This window comes from Lepidochelys kempii, chromosome 5 (assembly GCF_965140285.1).
Source record: "Lepidochelys kempii isolate rLepKem1 chromosome 5, rLepKem1.hap1, whole genome shotgun sequence".
In the NCBI taxonomy this organism is placed as follows: domain Eukaryota; kingdom Metazoa; phylum Chordata; order Testudines; family Cheloniidae; genus Lepidochelys; species Lepidochelys kempii.
Window position 1 is genome coordinate 50981130 of NC_136384.1, and position 19847 is coordinate 51000976.

The window sequence follows — 19847 nt, forward strand, 5'->3', positions numbered from 1 at the left end:
ATTACGGAAACACTCTGGAGCTTGGAGAAAAACATTGAGCTTAGTCATTCTTTCTTCCCCTTCAGTTTCATGTCAGATTATGTGGCTAAAAAATAGTATTTTATAGCGCTCTTGTTGGGGGAGGAGTGTTGTCAGGGCATATTTAGTCCTGCACTCGGTTCGGCTTGGATAGAGTCAGTTGAGCTCTGAACCAACTGGCAAAGGGCAAAACAAAAGAGCTGTGATCTTGAAGCCCTGCTAGCATCAAAAAGGAAGTAAAGAGCTTGGCAATTTATTGGAACTCTAAAATGCCCTCCATTAGATTGAAGTACTGTATATTCAATAACCAAGTCAAAGGTTTAAGAAACTAAGAATAACTAGGAGGGTTTGGGTTTTTTCATTCAGTTTGTTTGTTTAATTGTTAGCCAATTAATAGCATGAAAGTTCAATCTAAAATCTTGTATGCAGTGTTGTTGTAGCCATGTTGGTCCCAGGATATTAGAGAGACAAGATGGGGGAGGGGATCTCTTTTATTGGACCAACTTCTGTTGGTGAAAAAGACAAGCTGACCTGAAGAAAAGCTCTGTGTAAGCTTGAAAGTTTGTCTCCCTCTCCAACAGAAGTTGGTCCTATAAAAGATATTACCTCACCCAACTTGTCAATCTAAAATCTTGCCAGAAAAAGGCCAATAATAATTTTGAATAAAGTGAGAGAAGGTAGGTATAGAAATGCAAGTCTGATCATAATAGCATTTTGGCAAAACTAAAAGTACAATTTAAGGCTAAAGAATCAAATGTGCACAACTTAAGCACGCATACCTCAAAAGGGGAGCACAATTTGGGATATTTGTGTGGACATATCTATGGGTGCATGCAAATGGTATGGTAGTTCAGGGCTAAATTATCCAATCAGGAAAAAATGATTTAGGAGTCATGGATTTTTTAGGCCAGAAGGGACCATTAGTTAATCTAAACCAGGGGTCGCAAACTCAAATGACCACGAGGGCCACATGAGGACTAGTACATTGCCCGAGGGCCGCATCACTGACCACCCCCCTCCCCGCTGCCCCGCCCCCACTCTACCCCTTCAGTGAGGCCCTGTCCCTGCCCCGCCTCTTCCCACCCCTTCCCTGCCCCCCCCATTCCAACCCCACCCCCCCGCAACTCCCATTGGCCAGGAACAGGGAACCGTTACTTCAGGGGAGGTACCTGGAGGAGCGGCCAGGGCAACACACAGACCCTTGTGCCCCCTGTTCCCCAGGTCCTGGCCACTTCCCAGAGCGGCGTGGGGGCAGGGCACGCAGGCAGGCAGGGAGGGAGGGAGCCTGCCCTGCCCCAGCACACACCAGGCCGGAGCCACTCTAAGTAAATGCTGGGGGGGCGGGGCCTGGCGGGCCGCATGTTTGAGACCCCTGATCTGAACTGACCTCCTGAATACCACAGGCCATTAAATTTCACTTAGTTACCCAGAATGGATGAAAACTTTAAAAAACAATAATGTTATTGCCTTTTTTATAGTTCCTCCAAATAACTTCTCTTTTTACAGCTTCTTACAAAAACAGGCATTTCTAATGCATCAAATGTTTTAAAAAAATACAAGTTCTTTTTACCTGCGTCAACTGAACTTCAGGCAAGCTGTGCATAACAGTACCAGGCTTATCTTCCGGAAGGACACCAGTAGAACTTTGATTAGGATCATTCTCTAGCCCAGGTAGGAAAATCTCTGCTTTTGGAGCTATTATAGGAGATTTTAACTCCACTGAAGCTTCCCAACTCTCTCTTGTCTTGTTTTCTGTTCTGAAAAATGTATACAGTTAATTTGAAACCAATTAAACAGTATGTAACATATACTGTGACATGGGCTAAATCAGGCAGTCCACAAGGCTGTTATGGCTACTGTATGCTGAAATATTTCCTTTATGCAAAAAGTAAAACAAAATCATACAAAAAACACTTTATACCAGGGGTGGGCAAACTTTTTGGCCCAAGGGCCTCATTGAGGTTGTGAAACTTTATGGAGGGCCGGGTAGGGAAGGCTGTGCCTCCCCAAACAGCCTAGACCCCGCCCCCTATCTGCCCCCTCCCACTTCCCGCCCCCTGACTGCCCCCCTCAGAACCTCCGACCCATCTAACCCCCCTGCTCCTTGTCCCTTGATTGCCCCTTCCTGGGACCCCACCCCCTATCCAAGCCCCCTGCTCCCAGTCCCCTGACTGCCCCGACCCCTATCCACACCCCTGCCCCCGACTCCCCCCAGAACTCCCCATCCAACCCCCCCCCGCTCCCTGTCCCCTGACTGCCCCAACCACTATCCACACTCCTGCCCCTAAACACCCCCTGGGACCCCACCTCCTATCCAACCCCACTGCTCCCCTGACCGCGCCCCCCCAAACCTCCGCCCCATCCACCCCTGTCCCCTGACAGCCCCCCGGGATCCCCTGAACCTTATCCAACCCCTCTTACCATGCCGCTCAGAGCGGCAGGAGCTTGCAGCCACGCCACCACCCTGTCTGGCAGAAGCAGTGGGCCAGAGCCCTGGCGGCACAGCGCGCTGAGGCTGCAGGGGAGGGGGGACAGCAGGGGAGGGGCCAAGGACTAGCCTCCCTGACTGAGAGCTCAGGGGCCGGGCAGGACAGTCCCGCAGGCTGGATGTGGCCCGCGGGCTGTAGTTTGCCCACCTCTGCTTTATACCATAAATACATTCCTCTATTAAGGAAAAATATTAAAAATCCCCACAGAAATCTCCTAAGGGTAAGTACTTTTGGTGAATGCCTTATTTGACAAACCTCTCCTAGCTCAGTCTCAAAAGGCATCCAAAGTCAGACATTAGCTGCAAGCACAGTCAAACAGCCCACAGGTGTACCAAGACCTCCATAAATTTCATCCAAAGTATCCATCAGAAAAATGGACCTAGTTGCTTTCTCAGTTCCTGGGACTCAATAGTGGCTACTCTGCCAAACATACAAATAAAAGTTTTGATTCCATTAGCCTTACATAAAGGATATTCAGTACATAAAGGCCTTAAACAAACAAACAAACAAAAATCCCTGCCACACTGTGGAACTAAGTCGTGCATCCAAAACAACTGCAGACACCATTGTCAGTTTCCCGCAATTTAAATGTGTATATCTATATCTCTATGAGATAGATATAGATCTCAGTTTTATGCATCCATTTGAAATGTACTTTTTGAAATTTTAGTCCAAAACATTTAAGAGACACACCAATTAGCATATGAATAAAGGATTTTTTCATATCTGTTCACTTTACTTACTCGGCAAGGTCTGTGCTTCCAGATCCAAAATTCTGCAGACCTGCAGAACTGTTCTCAGCTGGTCTGATCTTCCATTCTAGTTCCACTTCCTGCTCTTCTATGGTCTCTCTTAGAGCTTTCCCCTCTAAGATTTTAAAAATTAAATTAAATGACGTTCGCTATTGTAATATTTTGCAACCAACAGCAAGACGACTTACTGTTTGAATGCCTTACACTACCATACATGCATTAGCTTATGGGCAGTGATGAGATGCCAAAATCTTAACAATGGGTTCCCTCCTCACCCCAAGAGGAGGTCGTTGCTCACACCCGCCCCCTGGAACTCCAGCCCCATCCAACCCCCCCACGTTCCTTGACATCCCCCCCAGGACCTCTGCCCCATCCACCCCCCTCCTCTGTCCCCAACTGCCCCCAGAACCGGGCAGGAGGGTCTCGTAGGCCACCAAAGTGGGTGCCCACCCCACCCCTAAGAGCCAGAGGCACCTGCCAGGGGGCGAGGTGGGGAGTCCCGGAGGTGCTTACCTGAGGCAGCTCCCAGGAAGCATCAGGCAGGTCCCTCTGGCTCCTAGGGGTGGGGGAGCATAGCTAGGGCGGGGGGGAGCGGCTGCTCCCCCACTGATCACATCGAATGTGGCGCCTTAGGCACCGACTCCCTGGGTGCTCCGGGGCTGGAGCACCCACGGGGAAAACTGGTGGGTGCAGAGCACCCACCGGCAGCTCCCCACCTCGCGCCCGGCCCCAGCTCACCTCCACTCCGCCTCCTCCCCTGAATGGATCACCCTGCTCTGCTTCTCTGCACACACCCCTCCCCCTTCCCGCGAATCAGCTGTTTGGCAGGAAGCCAGGGTGGGCTGAGAAGCAGACCGCAGCTTCACACTCAGGCCGAGGGTGGCAGAGGTGAGCTGGGGCGGGGAGTGGTTCCCCTGCGCCCACCCTCCCCGCCCCCAGCTACCTGCTGCGGCACAGGCAGCCCTCCTCGCCCTCTGCCTCCCTGGGCCTGAGCAGGAAGCCGCTGCTTGCTTCTCAGCCTGCCCTGGCTTCCCACGCGAACAGCTGATTCGCGGGAAGCCTGGGGTGGGGGACGGAGAAGCAGAGCAGGGCAGCACATTCAGGGGAGGAGGCGGAGGCGAGCTAGGGCCGGGTGTGGGGTGGGGAGCTGCCGCTGGGTGCTCTGCGCCCACCAAATTTTCCCCTTGGGTGCTCCAGGGCTGGAGCACCCGTGGAGTCGGTGCCTAAGGCGCCACTTTTGGCCGGTTAAATTTAGAAGCCCTTTTAGAACCAGTTGTCCCTCGCGGAACAACTAGTTCTAAAAGGGCTTCTAAATTTAACTACTGGTTCTAGCGAACCGGTGCAAACCGGCTCCAGCTCACCACTGCTTATGGGACTATTTAAAAAAAAAAAAAAATACTGCAAAGACAAATATGGTTACACTTAAAGAAGAGATACAAGAACAGGAGACAGGTATGGAATTTAATAGTTGGATACTCTGCTGTTGAAATGTTGATGCATGCCTGTAGACATGAACAGGAAGCTGAGTTTTCAATTTGTTTTAGTTTTATGGCCAAGATTTTCAGAAAAAAAGACACCTAAAAAGGTAGGCTCTTAAGTAGAGTTGGGCAAAATATTTCAGACAAATAGTTTAAAAATGCGGTTTCAATTGATCTGAAACAATTTGCAAATTTGCCATGAATGTGCCAAATAGTTTTATCCAGAAATAAAAATTTGGCCTAGAGTCACAAAATGACTGAAGGAGGAGAAAGCCACCTTCTAACTTTTAGCTCGATGGTTCTGGCACTCACCTGGATGAAGAGAGACCTGGGTTCAAGTTCCTGATTCAGAGCATGGACCCAAACCTATGTCTCCCATATCAGTGCTCTAATCATCAGGCGACAGAGTTATTCTTACCCACTCTGTCTGACCCAATGGCTATTAAGGTAGTTTTTACAACATGGAACAGCTTCAAAGGAAGAGATGGAGACAAATCCACCCCAGAATACCCTACAGCTTTGTGGTTAAGGGACCTCTCTTGGGATGGGAGAGACTCAGATTCAAATCCCAGCTCTGAAGCTGGATTTAAATTCAGGTCCTCTCTCTCCCAGGTGAATGCCCTAACCACTGGGGTAAAAGTTACAAGGCCGCTGCCTCCTCACCTTTTAAAGATACCTGTAAATACGTTGTTTCATTAGAACCCAAACTAATTTTTGATTCACTGAAACGTTTTGGATTTGATTTGCCCCACAATTTTTGTATCCAATTTTGCAGAGCTGCCAGCCTATCAAGAAAGGTTATTCACCCAGATCTACTCCTAATTCCATATTTAGGAGTCTAACCGTAGGCTCCCATTTTCTAAAGCTTGGAAATAAAGGAAAAGCTCACCACTTTGAACTTGCTTGAATTGCTCCACATCTGTATTTGGCCGAAGAGATTTCTGATGAACATTCCTATTTGTTCCCAGTACTCTGCTAAGATTTGGTTTAGGCTTAGGAAGTCTGCATCTTGCAAACCTTGATGTACTATTCGCTTTGGGCACAGGGTGATCACTACAAAGAAACAGAAAAATACCATAAATGTAATTAAAACTTTCCTTTCTTTAATGTGTTTGAATTCAGTGTCAAGAAGAAATTAATACCAGTAATGAGGGCCGTAAGGGGAGGCAGCTGGGCCGATGAACAAGAGTAGTGATGGAGTTAGCAGAAAAATGGGCAGGCTGGCAGGAAGAAGAGAAGCAGAAAGACCAGTTGAACTGGGAGAACTCTGAGTGACTGGAGCCTGAGTACAGCTTTAATCATAGTGACCAACAAGGACCAGAACAGGTAAGTTTACAGTAGCTAGGTAACTCAGAATTTTTTCTCTGCAACTGAAATCTTTTTAAAAAAATGTAATATTTTGATTAAATTTAACATTAAAGTAGAAGTAGGTCATCTAATTTTGAATGGTTGGGGGGCTTAATTGGGGTTAAAACAAGCAGGTGAAGTTATACATTAGCACTGTCAGGATTTTCAACAACTTTCTAAACAAGTTGACATGATAACCAATTGCATCTTGAAACCAAGTTCTTCTGAGTTACTTCATTAACTTGAAGTTCATCTTTTAACAATATTCCACAACAGAAATCAGGGCAGAGCCACATGCTCTAGCTGTGGAAGAAGTTCAAGCAGTTCCTTTGTTGCTAGTAGTTATATATGTACAGTGGCCGCCTGAAAGCCTTTAAGCTGCATGACAAGTGACAGGAAGCAATGAAATTCAAACCACTGGCTTTTGTCTGACCAGTGACGCAAGGTCTTCAGAAAAAAAGGCCAGATAAAATAGTGGCCAGCTATGTGAGGCAAGTTTTAAAATTAATTTTTTCAAGCATATCCTTATTTTAAAATGGGTATTCAGGAAGTTGTACATTTCCATCACTCCTATTTTAACCTAAACATAAAGTCCCTATTTAAAAGGGAAGAAAAAAGGACAGGCATCAATATGGAGTGGAACTACATAACCTATGAGCCATGATAGCTAAAAACAAGACTACTTGTTAGCCTAAGAGTATGGTGGCAGAAGCCTTAAAGGGGAGCCCTGTCAGAGAACAGATCACTGCGGGGGATGCGGGGGGGGGGGGGAGATTAAAGAAAAACAGTGAAATTAACCTGGTGGGTGCAGCATCTTCCTTAAAAAAAATGTGTACACTTGCTTCTTTTCCAGAACTGTGGTCCGGTAGAATGACTTTGTTTCCATCCTCTGAGGGAACCAGTTCATTATTAGTAGGTGAAGAAAGTGACTGATTACTTGGGGCCACATTTTGCTCTGTATTAGGCTGGTTTATGAGGCCATCAGCCATGTGCAATTCATCTTGATCAGGAAACACCTGTGTCCTTCCTTGTTTAAAAATAAAGCCATAATTAAAAAGATGCAAGTTTATGTCTCCACATGAAGCTATTTACAGGTAGATCAACTATAGGCTTCATTCTGAATAACTGCATTCTACAGAGATACAAATTCAAATCCTGGGTAAAAACACATCTTGACGACTAGATTTTTTGTTCATTAGAGTGCAGGGATTACCTCTACATATGTTAAAAGTCAACCTAATGCCAGGTTAATAAACGATGATTTAACAAGTATCAGAGGGGTAGCCGGGTTAGTCTTGATCTGTAAAAGCGGCAAAGAGTCCTGTGGCACCTTATAGACTAACAGATGTATTGGAGCATAAGCTTTCGTGGGTGAATACCCACTTCGTCGAATGCATCCGATGAAGTGGGTATTCACCCACAAAAGCTTTGCTTCAATACGTCTGTTAGTCTATACGGTGCCACAGGACTCTAATGATTTAACAGTATAGCTAAACAGAATGGAAAACAATTTTTCTGGTTAAAGAAGTAAGACGAAACAGATGGACTACTATGGACCACATAAACCTGGCTCTTCTCCAATGGTCTGACTCATGAGACAACAGTCTCTGTAAGACCTACACAAAAAGAATCACAATAGAAAAATTTAGGGGTCTAATGCTTTTTCTGGATCTCCTCTAGCATATCCTGTCTTTCCATGTTTATTTTCTAGAGTATAAGCTCTCCAGGGTATAGAGTGACTTGATATTTATGTCTCAGCTGCAACAATCACACTACTGAACATAACCACGTTTTGGGGATTTAGGGATAATGAAAATAATCTTAGTACTAGTTTAATATTTTTTAAAAAAAAAAATCCTGTCATTAAATGCTTTTACTAGATCAAGTTTCATCTCCCAAAAGAGACTGGATGAGGATACCAAATCTTCAGCCTTTGAATTGCCATTTGTTTTTATACAATTTTGTCTTAAAAATTAACAAAAACACTTTGGTGAACAACCTGAGTGTCCTATCAAAGAAAGAACTAATACATTTTATCCATTGAAAGATCAGTTAAGAACCGTAAGAATTCAGCAACTCCTTTCCTAAAGCTTTAAGAGCCAATTGAACCTCTATGAAGAGCTGAAGGCTGAAGTGAAAATTAATTTACTTCCTCTCCCCTTGCTTCCTGTGCCAGTTACGTAGTGCTGCAACAGTTCTTTCAATATGGGTGGCAGTGGTTGTGCCATCTATATTGGCTTCTTTAAAAAAAAAAAAAAATTGTTTTTTCTGTTCCCCAACTCCTTCTCTGCAGTATTGCTAATGCTGCTAACTCAAAGCAAGAGACCAAACCTGAGGACAAGTTCTGGATCTATCTCAGAAAAGGTAAGACAAAAGAATGACCTAGACTTAAATTTTAATCATAACATGATTCATCTGAGTGTGTGGTGGCATGAGTACTTTATTAGCCTGAATTTGAAGTAACTGTAGTACATAGTAGTGAAAATATCCACATACACACCTGCAAAATCCTTCTTAGTGGTACAAACAGAGGACAGTAGAGAGAAAAGGTGCTGAATGCCCATTACGTACAAGAGTCATACTGCCGGTATGAAATGAGTTGATCAGGGCATGTATTCCATCTTACATATCAGTGTTTTGCTGAAAAAGAGCTCTATGCACCTCTAGCAAACATGTAGTGGAGTTGGCAGTATTTTGGCTAGGGGCTGGACCACTTTACCTCACTAGACAGTGAATCATGGCCCAATCCATCCTCCTCTCTTTCATACTGAACACAAAGGAAGAATCCACACCTGCTGCTATAGTGAGAGGATATGAAGGAAGGGTCATTATGACCTCAACCTTTCAAACCCCAACGCACAAATGAACCCATATGGAAGGGTTTGGCAGATAAATAGATCATACCTTGAGTGCTTATTTTTAACTGAAACATTGGATCTCCCATTGCAAGTAATGTCATGGCAGCTTCAGTACTTCCATCACTAATCCCTGCAAAATTGTTCACATACATGTAAAATCACAAGCACAGTCATTTCGTTAGAAGTTTAACTAAAACATGATTAAAAAAGCAGATATTACCGTCTCTGCTAACTTGAAAAAAAATATTTTTTCAATTTGTTTCCTCTTGGGGATTCCAGATATTAGTAGCAATCATTAACACACATAGTGATGGTCATCCATTAAACTAAAGATGTTCTACAAACATTGAGTAAGCAGCAGTATTCCCATTTTATAGAGGGGGAAACATGGACAGAGGAAGCAATTTGCTCAAGTCACACAGACATTTGGGTCTAGACCAGGGGTAGGCAAAGTTTTGAGGGCCACATCGGCATTGCGAAACTGTACAGAGGGCCGGGTAGGGAAGGCTCTGTCTCCCCAAACAGCTTGGCCCCTGCCCCCTATCCACCCCCTCCCACTTACCGCCCCCCTCAGAACTCCCAACCCATCCAACCCCCCCAGATCCTTGTCCCCTCACCACCCCCTACCAGAACCATCGCCCCTAACCATCCCCCAGGACCCCACCCCCATCCAACCTCCCCTGCTCCCTGTCCCCTGACCACTATCCACACCCCCGCCCCCCAGACAGGTCCCCCGGGACTCCCAGGCCTATCCAACCTCCCCTGTTCCCCATCCCCTGACCCTCCCCCAAACCTCCACCCCATCCAACCTCCCCCTGGCTCACTGTACCCTGACTGCCCCGCCCCCATCCACACCCCCACCCCTAATCACCCCCCCGGACCCCAGCCCCATCCAACCCCCTGCTCCCTGTCCCCTGACTGCCCTGACATCTATCCACACCCCCGCCCCCTGACAGCCCCCCCCGGGACTCCCAGGCCTATCAAACCGCCCCCTGCTCCCTATCCCCTGACTGCCCCCAGGACCCCCTGCCCCTTATCCAACCCCCCCACTCCCCATTCCCTTACCATACTGCTCAGAGTGCTGGCGGCACGGGAAGCTGAGGCTGTGGGGGCGGGGGGACAGCGGGGGGAGGGCCAGGGGCTCAGGGTCTGGGCAGAACGGTCCCACAGGCCACATCCGTAGTTTGCGCACCTCTGGTCTAGATCCAGGTCGGTTTAGACCCAGGTCTCGTGACTCATTCCTGTGTCCTATCCACTGGATGACAGGTATCTCCTCCTTTCATCTTCCACTACTTAGTAACATAGGATACAACATTTCTGTGTTCCAAAGTCATCACACTGAAATAAGCCCATAAACTCCAATAGGGTTTTGCCTCTTCACTGAAAATGTTATTTACCTTTAAACAAAGCCATCTCTTAGCAAAGTTTCAAATTCAATTCTAAAAACCAATGGATCAATTGGGGCTTTTTGTAATGAGCCCCATGTATGGGGAAAAATTTTTTTACTGCCCTGGGAGCAGACCAGGAAGCAATTTCTGACTCAGTCATGATGTTTCCCTGTTTCCCCCATAGCATGTGCTGGCTAGCAAGTCTGCGAGAGGGATGGGAATGGTGGTTGGTACCAGAGCCATGGATTTATCTATTCCCGCACCTTTCAGGCATGTTGCAAGCCCCTGCAAAGGCTGATTTTCCCATAGCACAACTACCCACAGTATGGGAAACCAGTGCATGGGAGTGAGGAGACACAGGACAGCCACAATCTGGACCTAAGCCAACAGACTTATAACTCTTGGTCTGTCTGATGGACCTCACTGAAGAAGTAGTCAGTTAGCACAGCTCCTCCAAAACTACGTATGGGACCTCATCAACTCAGGGTTGGCTGGCTTGATGTCAAGATAGAGGGCCACTCATAAATAAGTGTCTCTTGTATTTACCTGTGTCGGTCTCTGGATTTTCATGTGTAGTCACTTCCTTGAAGAAAAGAGATAAATGATCTGTCAAATACAGCCAAAATCCCAAATAAAATTAAGGGATTTCAACTTAAGCCCAATGGCCAATTCTCTACTGCAAAGTTCAGCATGAGCAATCCGCTCTGATTGAATGGGGTTGTACAGCATCAACACTGGACTGACAAAGCCATCTGAAGAAAATCTGCACACTTCCTGCACATGCCATGCCCATCTATTACACTATACTATGCCATACTATTACTATTTTACATTTTCTCTGATGTTTAATACTATAAAAATTAAACATACTACATAACCATAAGCATAGTACTAAAAAAGGAATGCTTACGATTTGTGAGGCATTCAGATTTTCATCTCTCTGCATCACAGGCTGGACAACCACATTTAAATCATGAGACAGATATTCAGCAGTAGTAATGCAGGGCACATCTGGGACATTCACAGATATTTCAAGCTGCAAAAATCAAAGTTATTCCTATTTATTCAAAAATGGAAAGTGGTCTAAAACTTGCAGGAACACATAAGAAAATGGCTGTATATGCACATCACGTAAAACTATTTTTTTCTAAACCAAATATTAAAATTAGTAGCTCGAGGCCTAAGACAGAATGGATGCAAACATTTCAATTTCATCTTTGAGCGTCAGAATCAGAGCAACCTGTGTTCTTCTGTTTGGTCTCTCAAGAAACATATCTGACTATAACATTCTTGTCTCATGACATTATACATATTAATGTATGTATTGCACTCAAAAAAAAAAACTGTTAAAAGAATGTTAAGGTTGCAAAGTGAAGCACCCAAAATTAGAAAATGCTAGAATTAAAGTTGCCTGTGCAGTCTGAACTCGGGCCCCTTAAGTAAGTTCACCATAATCATCTTTAATTACACGACCACATATTTTTTCTAGTCTTTAAAAAAAAAAAAAAGAAAAACAATCAGAAAACAAATTCTATCATGTGGAACCATTGACACTCACATGGGTCATGAGCTGGGTTGGAACCTTTAGAGCCATATCATAGCTCTCTGCCACTTGAGCTAAGAGTAACTGGTAGCAATAGTAAGTGGTCATCCTCTGTGGACTAACCACTAGAGGGGGATGACACAGAGAGACACTTTGCCACTGGGTTTCACATTTACTTACTGACAGTCGAAGAATGTTGAGACTCAGGAATCATTTTGGTTCCATTCTAGATTCTAGAGGGAAGCGTGTTCCTGTGATCATGGAACTTTCTGGCCCACTCCCTCATTGACACCTTCTAGTTTGTCCCCTCCATTCTGTCCTTATCTCAGTCCTGTTTCTCCCCCTCCCCTGGCTCCTCATCCTAGTCTCTTTGCTCAGTTTTCAGTCTTGCTCCCTTGCTCCTTGTCCCAGGTTCCTTGCCCAGCCACTCCCAGACTTGACCCCAGCTCCTTCTCCCAGTCAGTCATGTTTCCACCACAGCTGCCAATCGTTTTGGACATTGTTATGGTCAGATATGCTTCCTGAGAGAGCAAGCAGAAGAACACAGGTTTCTCTGATTCGGACACTCAAACATGAAATTGAAATGTTTGCATTCATTCTGTCTTAGGCCTCAAGCTTGCAATGTACTCTGCAAAGGTGGATTCCTGTGCTCACACAGAACCCCACTGAATGAAACAGAGCCTCCCACACAACACTCATTGCAGGACTGGGCTTTAGGCTACGTTCCCTGAGCAGCCTGTGCATCTTGTCCAGAACCAAGAACACATGCCACAAATATTAACGCCACTCCACTCGTCAACCAAACAAAACAGAAACCCTGCACACCCACAACATGTTTGTAAAATAAACTGCTATTGTTACTACAACGCAGGTGAAAGCAAGTGAGAGAAAAGCTGGTGGCAAAAGGAAATACTACACTCCAATACACCAGACCTCTACAAAACAAGTCAACATGTCATACCTCTTCCATGGTTTCCTCAATCTGGACAGGAACAGGTTTTGGAGATCGAAGACCTACAGGAACAAACACTGGAGCCTTGTTTACTTCTTCTGGTGAAAAACATTCATCTTCATCATCCAGCTCAAATTCATCTGCATCATCTTCATCCTCCTCCTGAGAAGCCCGGAGGGTCACCAAGGTTACCTTTGAACTCCCATGTTCTTTCCCAGATCTCTTGCTGTGGGCAGTTTTCAAGCCTTTGCCTTTGGTGATATTTGGTTTAGTCTTTTGACGTGGTTTTCCCTTTTCAAAGCGATCAACTTCACATTCAGAGGCAGAAGTTCTTAGCTCAGATACACGTTTTGGCAGGCCTCCCTGTTCGGATGACCTTCTAGACTGCCTTCTAAATGGATATAAAAAAGAAATTAACTTTTTAGTAAAGTAGCAATATTAAACATAAAAAGGAATTAATATTACAGTCGCAGTGAACTCGCATGGTAATTGGGATTATGACCACTGTTGTGACATGATAATTACAATCATACACTGGGAAAAATAAAAATCAGTACTTCCCTTGGTCAGCATTCCCCATTCCTTTGTGAATGTTCAAAGTACTGATATTGTATTGTGGATATAATTAGTTTCCTTATCTTTTAACTTCAGGCGGAAATTCTGGAAAACTGTGCTGTGCAGTGAAATTTAAAGGACCTGGTCATTTATGGCAATAGCGAGGAGGGGATTGTTTCCTTTTTATTGTGGAGAATCAAGAGCGTGTGCGCGCGCATGTGTATTTTACAATCTGTGAACCCTTCAGCAGGCAGCATAGTCAAGAAAAAGCCTAGTCTCCACACTGACTTTGCAGGAGAAAGACAACTACAGTGGGTGGCTAAAGAGGTCAAGAGTTTTAAGATGAGTATTCCAGCCATTAAAAAACATCTGGGGAATAAGTATGAGTGCGCATGCCCACCCACCCCCCTTCCCCTCCCCCACATCAGAAGAGTGGTCAGACAGAAAAAGTGAGACACTTAACTATGGGATCTTAGTTGGACTAGTATCATTAAACCCTTAGTTACTTCACCTTATCAGTTTGTTTGAGGTCTTCTCCTGAGCATAAAGAGGCTGAGAATCTTCCTCTTGTTCTATTTGACTTTCACTCTCCGACAATCTCTCTGGAGACTGGAATTTACAGGACTGCCTGCTCCTTTTAGGAGGCACTGCCTCAATACTGTTTGCAGACTCTTTTTTCTGTGAATCCTCTGAGGAGGATGCAACTTCCACTAAGTTACGAGATGTGTGCTAAACAGACATGAAGACAATGATGGCCAAAGTAAGTTTATATTTGACAGTGGACAATGCTATACTAATTGTATTAAGAGTTTTCTGTTATCTCTAAACACTGATTGGGATTCCCTTGGAAGCCTAGTTACTATTCGGAATACCCTGATAGTTAGAAAGTTTCTCCTAATATCTAACGGAAATCTCCCTTGCTGCAGATTAAGTCCATTACTTTTGGTCTTATGTTCAGTGGCATGGAGAACAAATGATCACAGTCCTCTTTATTACAGCACTTAACATATCTGAAGACTTATCAGGTTCCCCCTCAGTCTTCTTTTCTGAAGACTAAACATGCCTAGGTTTTTTCTTTGTTTGTTTTTTAAAAACCTTTCCTCATTCAGACATACTAGAAAGTTTGCCCAGAGCAGAGATATCCCTACAGTAAGTGATGGGAGCACTCCGAGCATTTTGTTGTTGCTATTTCCTTCAGGAGCTCTACTGACATAGAACCCTTGAACTTTTCCTTCTGAGATGATGGCAGAAACCCATTAGACATCAAAATTCACTGAGAAACCTTCACCATAAAACCAGAAAATTATTAGGGGGTGAAAGAATAATCTTCACTTTATCCAGTAAGTCACAATCTCAGCCAGTCATTGGTTGCTTCAGTTGAGTAAGAACATCTCACTTTTTAAAACATGTATCAGTAATTGTACTTCATCAGCTATGGGCCTTTGGCTGGAATAATTTGCAGGCCCAAATATTTAGTGAACCTGTCAGAAGGCAGGGCTTCTCCTCAGCTTGCTAAGGACTCACTGCCATGCCCACAGTCTCTTTTAACACAGTTTTATTGTCCAAATGTACAGAAACAGTCCTGCACTCAGCTCACCCTTTACAACTCAGGCTCTCTCTGCCTCCCATCCCAGGGGACTCTAGCAATTCTGCTGCTCCTGCTTCCTAGCTCTCTCAGCCAGTTTGACACTCCCTCTCCCCAATCTCTCGCTGACCCTTTATAAATCCAGATGCAGTCCTGCCCCAACTGGCACAGAGGCACCGGACCTATTTCAATTACAAGGGCAAGCCACGCTGTGACAGAACCATATACTGAAAAGGAAATAAAAAAAGTCTGAGTTATACATTGCAGACAACAGAAATAGAGTAAAGCATCCTATGTCAGCTCAGTGCTATCCCGGAAATTAAAATAAAAAAATAAAAGCCTGAATCATGTCTGAATCATGTAGTTCCATATCCACTAATATTTAATATATAAGCCACAAAAGACCTTGTGTGCATACATACAGATTTTAAGCAGTTGTGGTTATGCCTTTATTTGTATTGTTCGGTGTGTAAAGGACACTTATTTACATTTGCAGGTAATGAAATTACAGAATAGGGAAGCGAATGAAGTTACTGATGGCAAATCAAAATGTAATACAGTAAAATATAAAAGCTGAAACATTTTCTTTTAAAATACTTCTGAAGTATGTAGGCTTTGTGCTCATTATTTTTACATCAGTTCACTGCTGGCAACAAGATGCAAAGAACCAATTTAACCCCTCACATCCAGAAAGTAGATTCCACAAAACCCATAGGTCATAAGAAGAAGAAAGCGGAAGAAAAGAATTCAGTCATTGACATAATAGACTGACTTAGATCAGACGTTCAGTACTTACCAGTAACGAGGTTAGGTTTTCTGATTTTATATCACAGGATATCAGACCTTCTTCTGTATTTCTACCTTCAGTCTTTTCCTCAGTTGTGTTTTCTCCCTCTTCAAGGGCTTCTTTCTTTCTTGTTGCTCTAACTAGGTTTGGCTTTGGCCTCCGTAAATGGCTCCTCACTAGCTGTGCAGGTTTTATAGCACTTTGTTTACTTTCTTCTCCAGAACTGGACCTAGAAAAATATTATGATTGTACATATCAGCAGTCACAGACCATTAAAACAGCTTTTGAAAATCTACTGTACTGGCCTAACTATATGTAACATCTGCCCAATGTGAACCAGGAAAAAAAAAAGGCAACTCCTATAAAGGTTCATTGCACACAGTATTTTAAGAAGTCCACTCAGGGGAAAAGGAAGATACGAAAAGGGAAATTGCCTGCACATCGTTTTCAGTGGTGATGTTTCAGTTTTCTTTGAAGCAGTACTGGCTCTTGAGTGCAAGTGGAATATTTTGGGGGGTGGGGTGCAGGAGAGGACAAGCCACTGTGGGCTCAAGGTGCCCAAAGCTAACCCGAATGCAAGTCAAGATTTTTTTCCCCTCCAAACAAATGATGGGTGATGATGGGACATCTTTTCATCCACTATTTGTTTCTCCTGGGATAGAAGAGGGGAAGTCTTCTCCGATACTAGGGTGTTGGTAATCAAGAGTCTGAACTTCTTCCATAAAATTGATTTGATGGTCTGAAGATTGGAAAGTTTCTGCAATTGGATGAAAGAAAGAATCCAAGATCTGGCCAAATGAATACGGAGGTACATGTTATTGACTTAGAGAAAAATCTCATCTTGACATGATGCACTGTCTAATGACAAAGCAACACTGGCCAGTGGAGTAATATTTTATTGCAAACAAAAGCAGGATAACATTGCAGGAATTCAGAATGTAATCAAATCTGGTCATGAAAAAATCTGATGAACTGGATAAAATGAAGGGTTGGCATTCATCCCTAACTCTGATTTTGTTGTCTTCACTACAGCCAAGAGGCTGCCAAGAAGTAGTCCTTCAGTCTGGTTATATTAAGAACTATAGAGCTTACAAATGACTCTTCAAACACAAGGAATAAATCCGTAAACTAGTCAAGGAGGCTGGCAAAATTAAGATAATAGCAATGGTAGCAGATGTCAGGGCTTTGAGGGTCAACTTCCCACAAGAGAAGAAATAAGTGAATCTGGATATAGCATGAATACAGCTTGTTCATTTTATGCATACACAGTCCTTGATCAGAGGTGGGAATAAATGGCATGCAGACAGTCCCAGCTTTCAAAGGCCTAAACGTAAACATCCTTGCCTGGATCCCACAGAATAACTATGCCTCAAAACTATGTTTGTGACAGTGAGGCAGAAAATAAACTCCCTTGCTGCTTGCCACAGCTCCACCAAAGGGACAGGGAAAAAACCAAAACCACAGCAAAACAATATCAGGACATTTTTTTCCCCCCAAGATTAAAAATGTGCTCACACAACAAGAAAACAAACTAAGATTATGTAATGGTGCCACCTGGTGACCCCTGCCATAACAAAAGTTATATATTACTGATATAGCTTTACAATACTTCCATTCACATTTAAAAATTGTATTAGCACAATAGTGTTTTAAAGACCATTCATTTATGAAATGTGAACGTTACCTTTCAGAAGAATTCGGAAGCCTGCTCTCAACATCTGTAGACATACAACTCTTTCTTTGATCTTGCTGATTGTTGCAGCTCAAAGATTTCTCAAGGGAGCAAAGTTTTTCTGATTGAATGCTTCTTTTTGGTGAGGTGACCCCACAGGAATCTGAACCATCTTTTTGGGCCTCCACTTCAGCCTTTAATTTATTTTAGAACAACAAAAATTATTAATATTAAATATGATATTTTAAAGAACAAAAAAGCATTCTGAGTTATCCATCAATTAATCTGAATCAGAACTTCTTTCTAAAGGCTTTAAGCATCTTACAGTAACTAGTCACTACTGCTATTCCTTCAATAAAGGCAAGGTAGTCTTTAGGACAGGGGTTCTCAAACTGAGGGTCATGACCCCTCAGGGGGTTGTGAGGTTATTACATGGGGGTTGTAAGCTGTCAGCCTCCACCCCCAAACCCCACTTTGCCTCCAGCATTTATAATTGTGTTAAATTTTTTTTTAAATGTGTTTTTGATGTATAAGGGGGGAGTCACACTCAGGGGCTTGCTGTATGAAAGGGGTCACCAATACAAAAGTTTTGAGAACCACTAGTCTAGGAAGATAAACATCCAGTAGTCTCCTTTTGGATCAGTTACTACAGGTCTCTGAATAAAAAACATGGCAATAAGGAATAGCCTGTAGTGCATTTAAAATGCCTGTGCATATTAAACATGGAGTGCAATGAAAATATCTGAAATTTCAAAATGTCTTTAGTTTTTTAGGTAAAGAAACAGAATAAATCTTACCATTTGCTTAACAAACATCTAGGCATTTGTACTGTGTTCCTGATTGGTTTATATTAAACTGTAAGTATCATGCATAAGGATACAAAAATATGATTTAATTCATGCCTAGTATGTGGGTTTATTAGCCTACTTAAGCTCTTTCTTCACAAAAGCTGCAGGTAAAAGACGGGTATCAATAAACAAACAAAAAGATCTCAGTAAAATTCTCACTTTTGGAGAGAGGTGTACATCAGAAACCCTGTGTGGTAAAGGGCTCTCCTCTGCTTTTCCTGTTTCCCCTTCAACTGGAGCAGTAACTTTTTCTGCCACTGGCTCTTCTTTCTTGCCATATGCCCTTCCCAGGTTTGGTCTAGCCCTCTGGAACCGACTCCTCATTAGCTGTGCTGGTTTGATAGCACATGGCTTATCTTCTTGGGAACTGGATTTTTCAGTGCCAATGATTTAAAAACAGAAAATGTCACATGGTTACAGTTAATGGAACCTGTTACCGCACTCATTGTTAACAGATTTTCTAAAATCAATACTTATACAGAAGAGTTACAAATTTTTTCATGCTGTGCCTTTTGGTTTAAGACGAGGAAAATGTGCTCCTTTAGTATTTACAGTTTCTAGTTTTCAGCATTTGGGGAGTAACTCTGAACATGTAACATAGCCAAAGCCCAGTGTCAAGATTTTTCTTACTATTATTTTTCTGCTTTTTGTCATAACATCACTGCTAGCTATTTTCATAAATACTAGGAAGTAGCCCAAGCCAGAAAGAAGCAGCGTGAAGGGGCTCAACAAATTCTGGCTTTCTAGATACCTAATTTCCAGAATTTAAATATTTATATTCTAGTTATGCCTGTGTGACAATACTGCTACCTGATTATATCAGTTATACATAAACCCTTTTTTGATTTTAAGGGTTATGGGTGAGAAGGCATCGTAACTTGGTCTTAAATTGTGACGCTAACAATACTTCATGTTAATTCATAATGTCTACTAACAGCATTAAGTTGCAATTGTAAATATAAACTAACAATAAAAAAAGTGTGCCTTATGCCTCTTAATTTAAAAATAAGATGTAAAAAAATCCATTTATTGCTCCTGTAATGAGAGAGGTTGCAATATTGCCAATAAAAATGTACAGTGTTTGAAATTGTGCAATGATTTAAAAAGCACCACAACAAACAAAGCACTCCAAAATTTGTTAGTCCAACCCCTTTGCTTGTAATTGGGCAGGATCTAAGAACCCCAAATACCTCAGGTTAATTAGTGCCACGTTATTTCATTTTTAACATATAGGTGCATCAGTAACAAGAAGGGAAAGTGACGGCATTTCATTATAGCTACTCTGGTTCCAGTGGTACTCAGATTAGCTTTTTAATCTTTCTAAATTTCTTATAAATAAAAGATAAGAGGTAACCAAGGAGTAAAAATGAAGGGCAGAAGCAAGATATTTGGAAGATGGTGGATCTCTAGAATCCCACCATTACTACTTTACTTCTCTCCCCCAGTCAAGATACACGTGTCAAGCCAAAAGATTTCCCTTGCCTGTGGGTGCTGGAAAAATGTGACTTCCTCTAGAATCCCCAAAAGGAACAACCACATGCATTGTTCCCTGGCTCCAAGGACAGAACGTGTTGC

At 43.2% G+C, this 19847-nt stretch overlaps 1 protein-coding gene and 1 long non-coding RNA gene across 5 annotated transcripts in view; one reads left to right on the forward strand and one right to left on the reverse strand.

Annotated features, from left to right (window-relative positions):
* Positions 1 to 19847, forward strand: part of LOC140911392 (uncharacterized) — a 53808-nt gene that overhangs the window by 26364 nt on the left and 7597 nt on the right. The window contains exons 3-4 of the long non-coding RNA XR_012158933.2: positions 5860 to 6063; positions 8378 to 8448. This is a non-coding gene — a long non-coding RNA (uncharacterized LOC140911392). The remainder of the gene's footprint in view (positions 1 to 5859; positions 6064 to 8377; positions 8449 to 19847) is intronic.
* The window catches only part of BDP1 (BDP1 general transcription factor IIIB subunit), a 71520-nt gene that overhangs the window by 13720 nt on the left and 37953 nt on the right, over positions 1 to 19847 (reverse strand). For 3 of the 4 annotated variants that reach the window (XM_073344316.2, XM_073344315.2, XM_073344317.2), the window contains exons 24-35: positions 18432 to 18639; positions 17437 to 17618; positions 15762 to 15981; positions 13892 to 14109; positions 12835 to 13216; positions 11241 to 11366; positions 10877 to 10913; positions 8989 to 9072; positions 6883 to 7111; positions 5627 to 5790; positions 3251 to 3374; positions 1589 to 1775 (exon numbers count right to left, since the gene is read on the reverse strand). In XM_073344316.2, coding sequence (XP_073200417.2) covers positions 1589 to 1775; positions 3251 to 3374; positions 5627 to 5790; positions 6883 to 7111; positions 8989 to 9072; positions 10877 to 10913; positions 11241 to 11366; positions 12835 to 13216; positions 13892 to 14109; positions 15762 to 15981; positions 17437 to 17618; positions 18432 to 18639 — 2161 coding nt within the window. Of the gene's footprint in view, positions 1 to 1588; positions 1776 to 3250; positions 3375 to 5626; positions 5791 to 6882; positions 7112 to 8988; positions 9073 to 10876; positions 10914 to 11240; positions 11367 to 12834; positions 13217 to 13891; positions 14110 to 15761; positions 15982 to 17436; positions 17619 to 18431; positions 18640 to 19847 lie in introns of those variants that run through there. The other variant, XM_073344318.2, reaches the window with a different exon arrangement.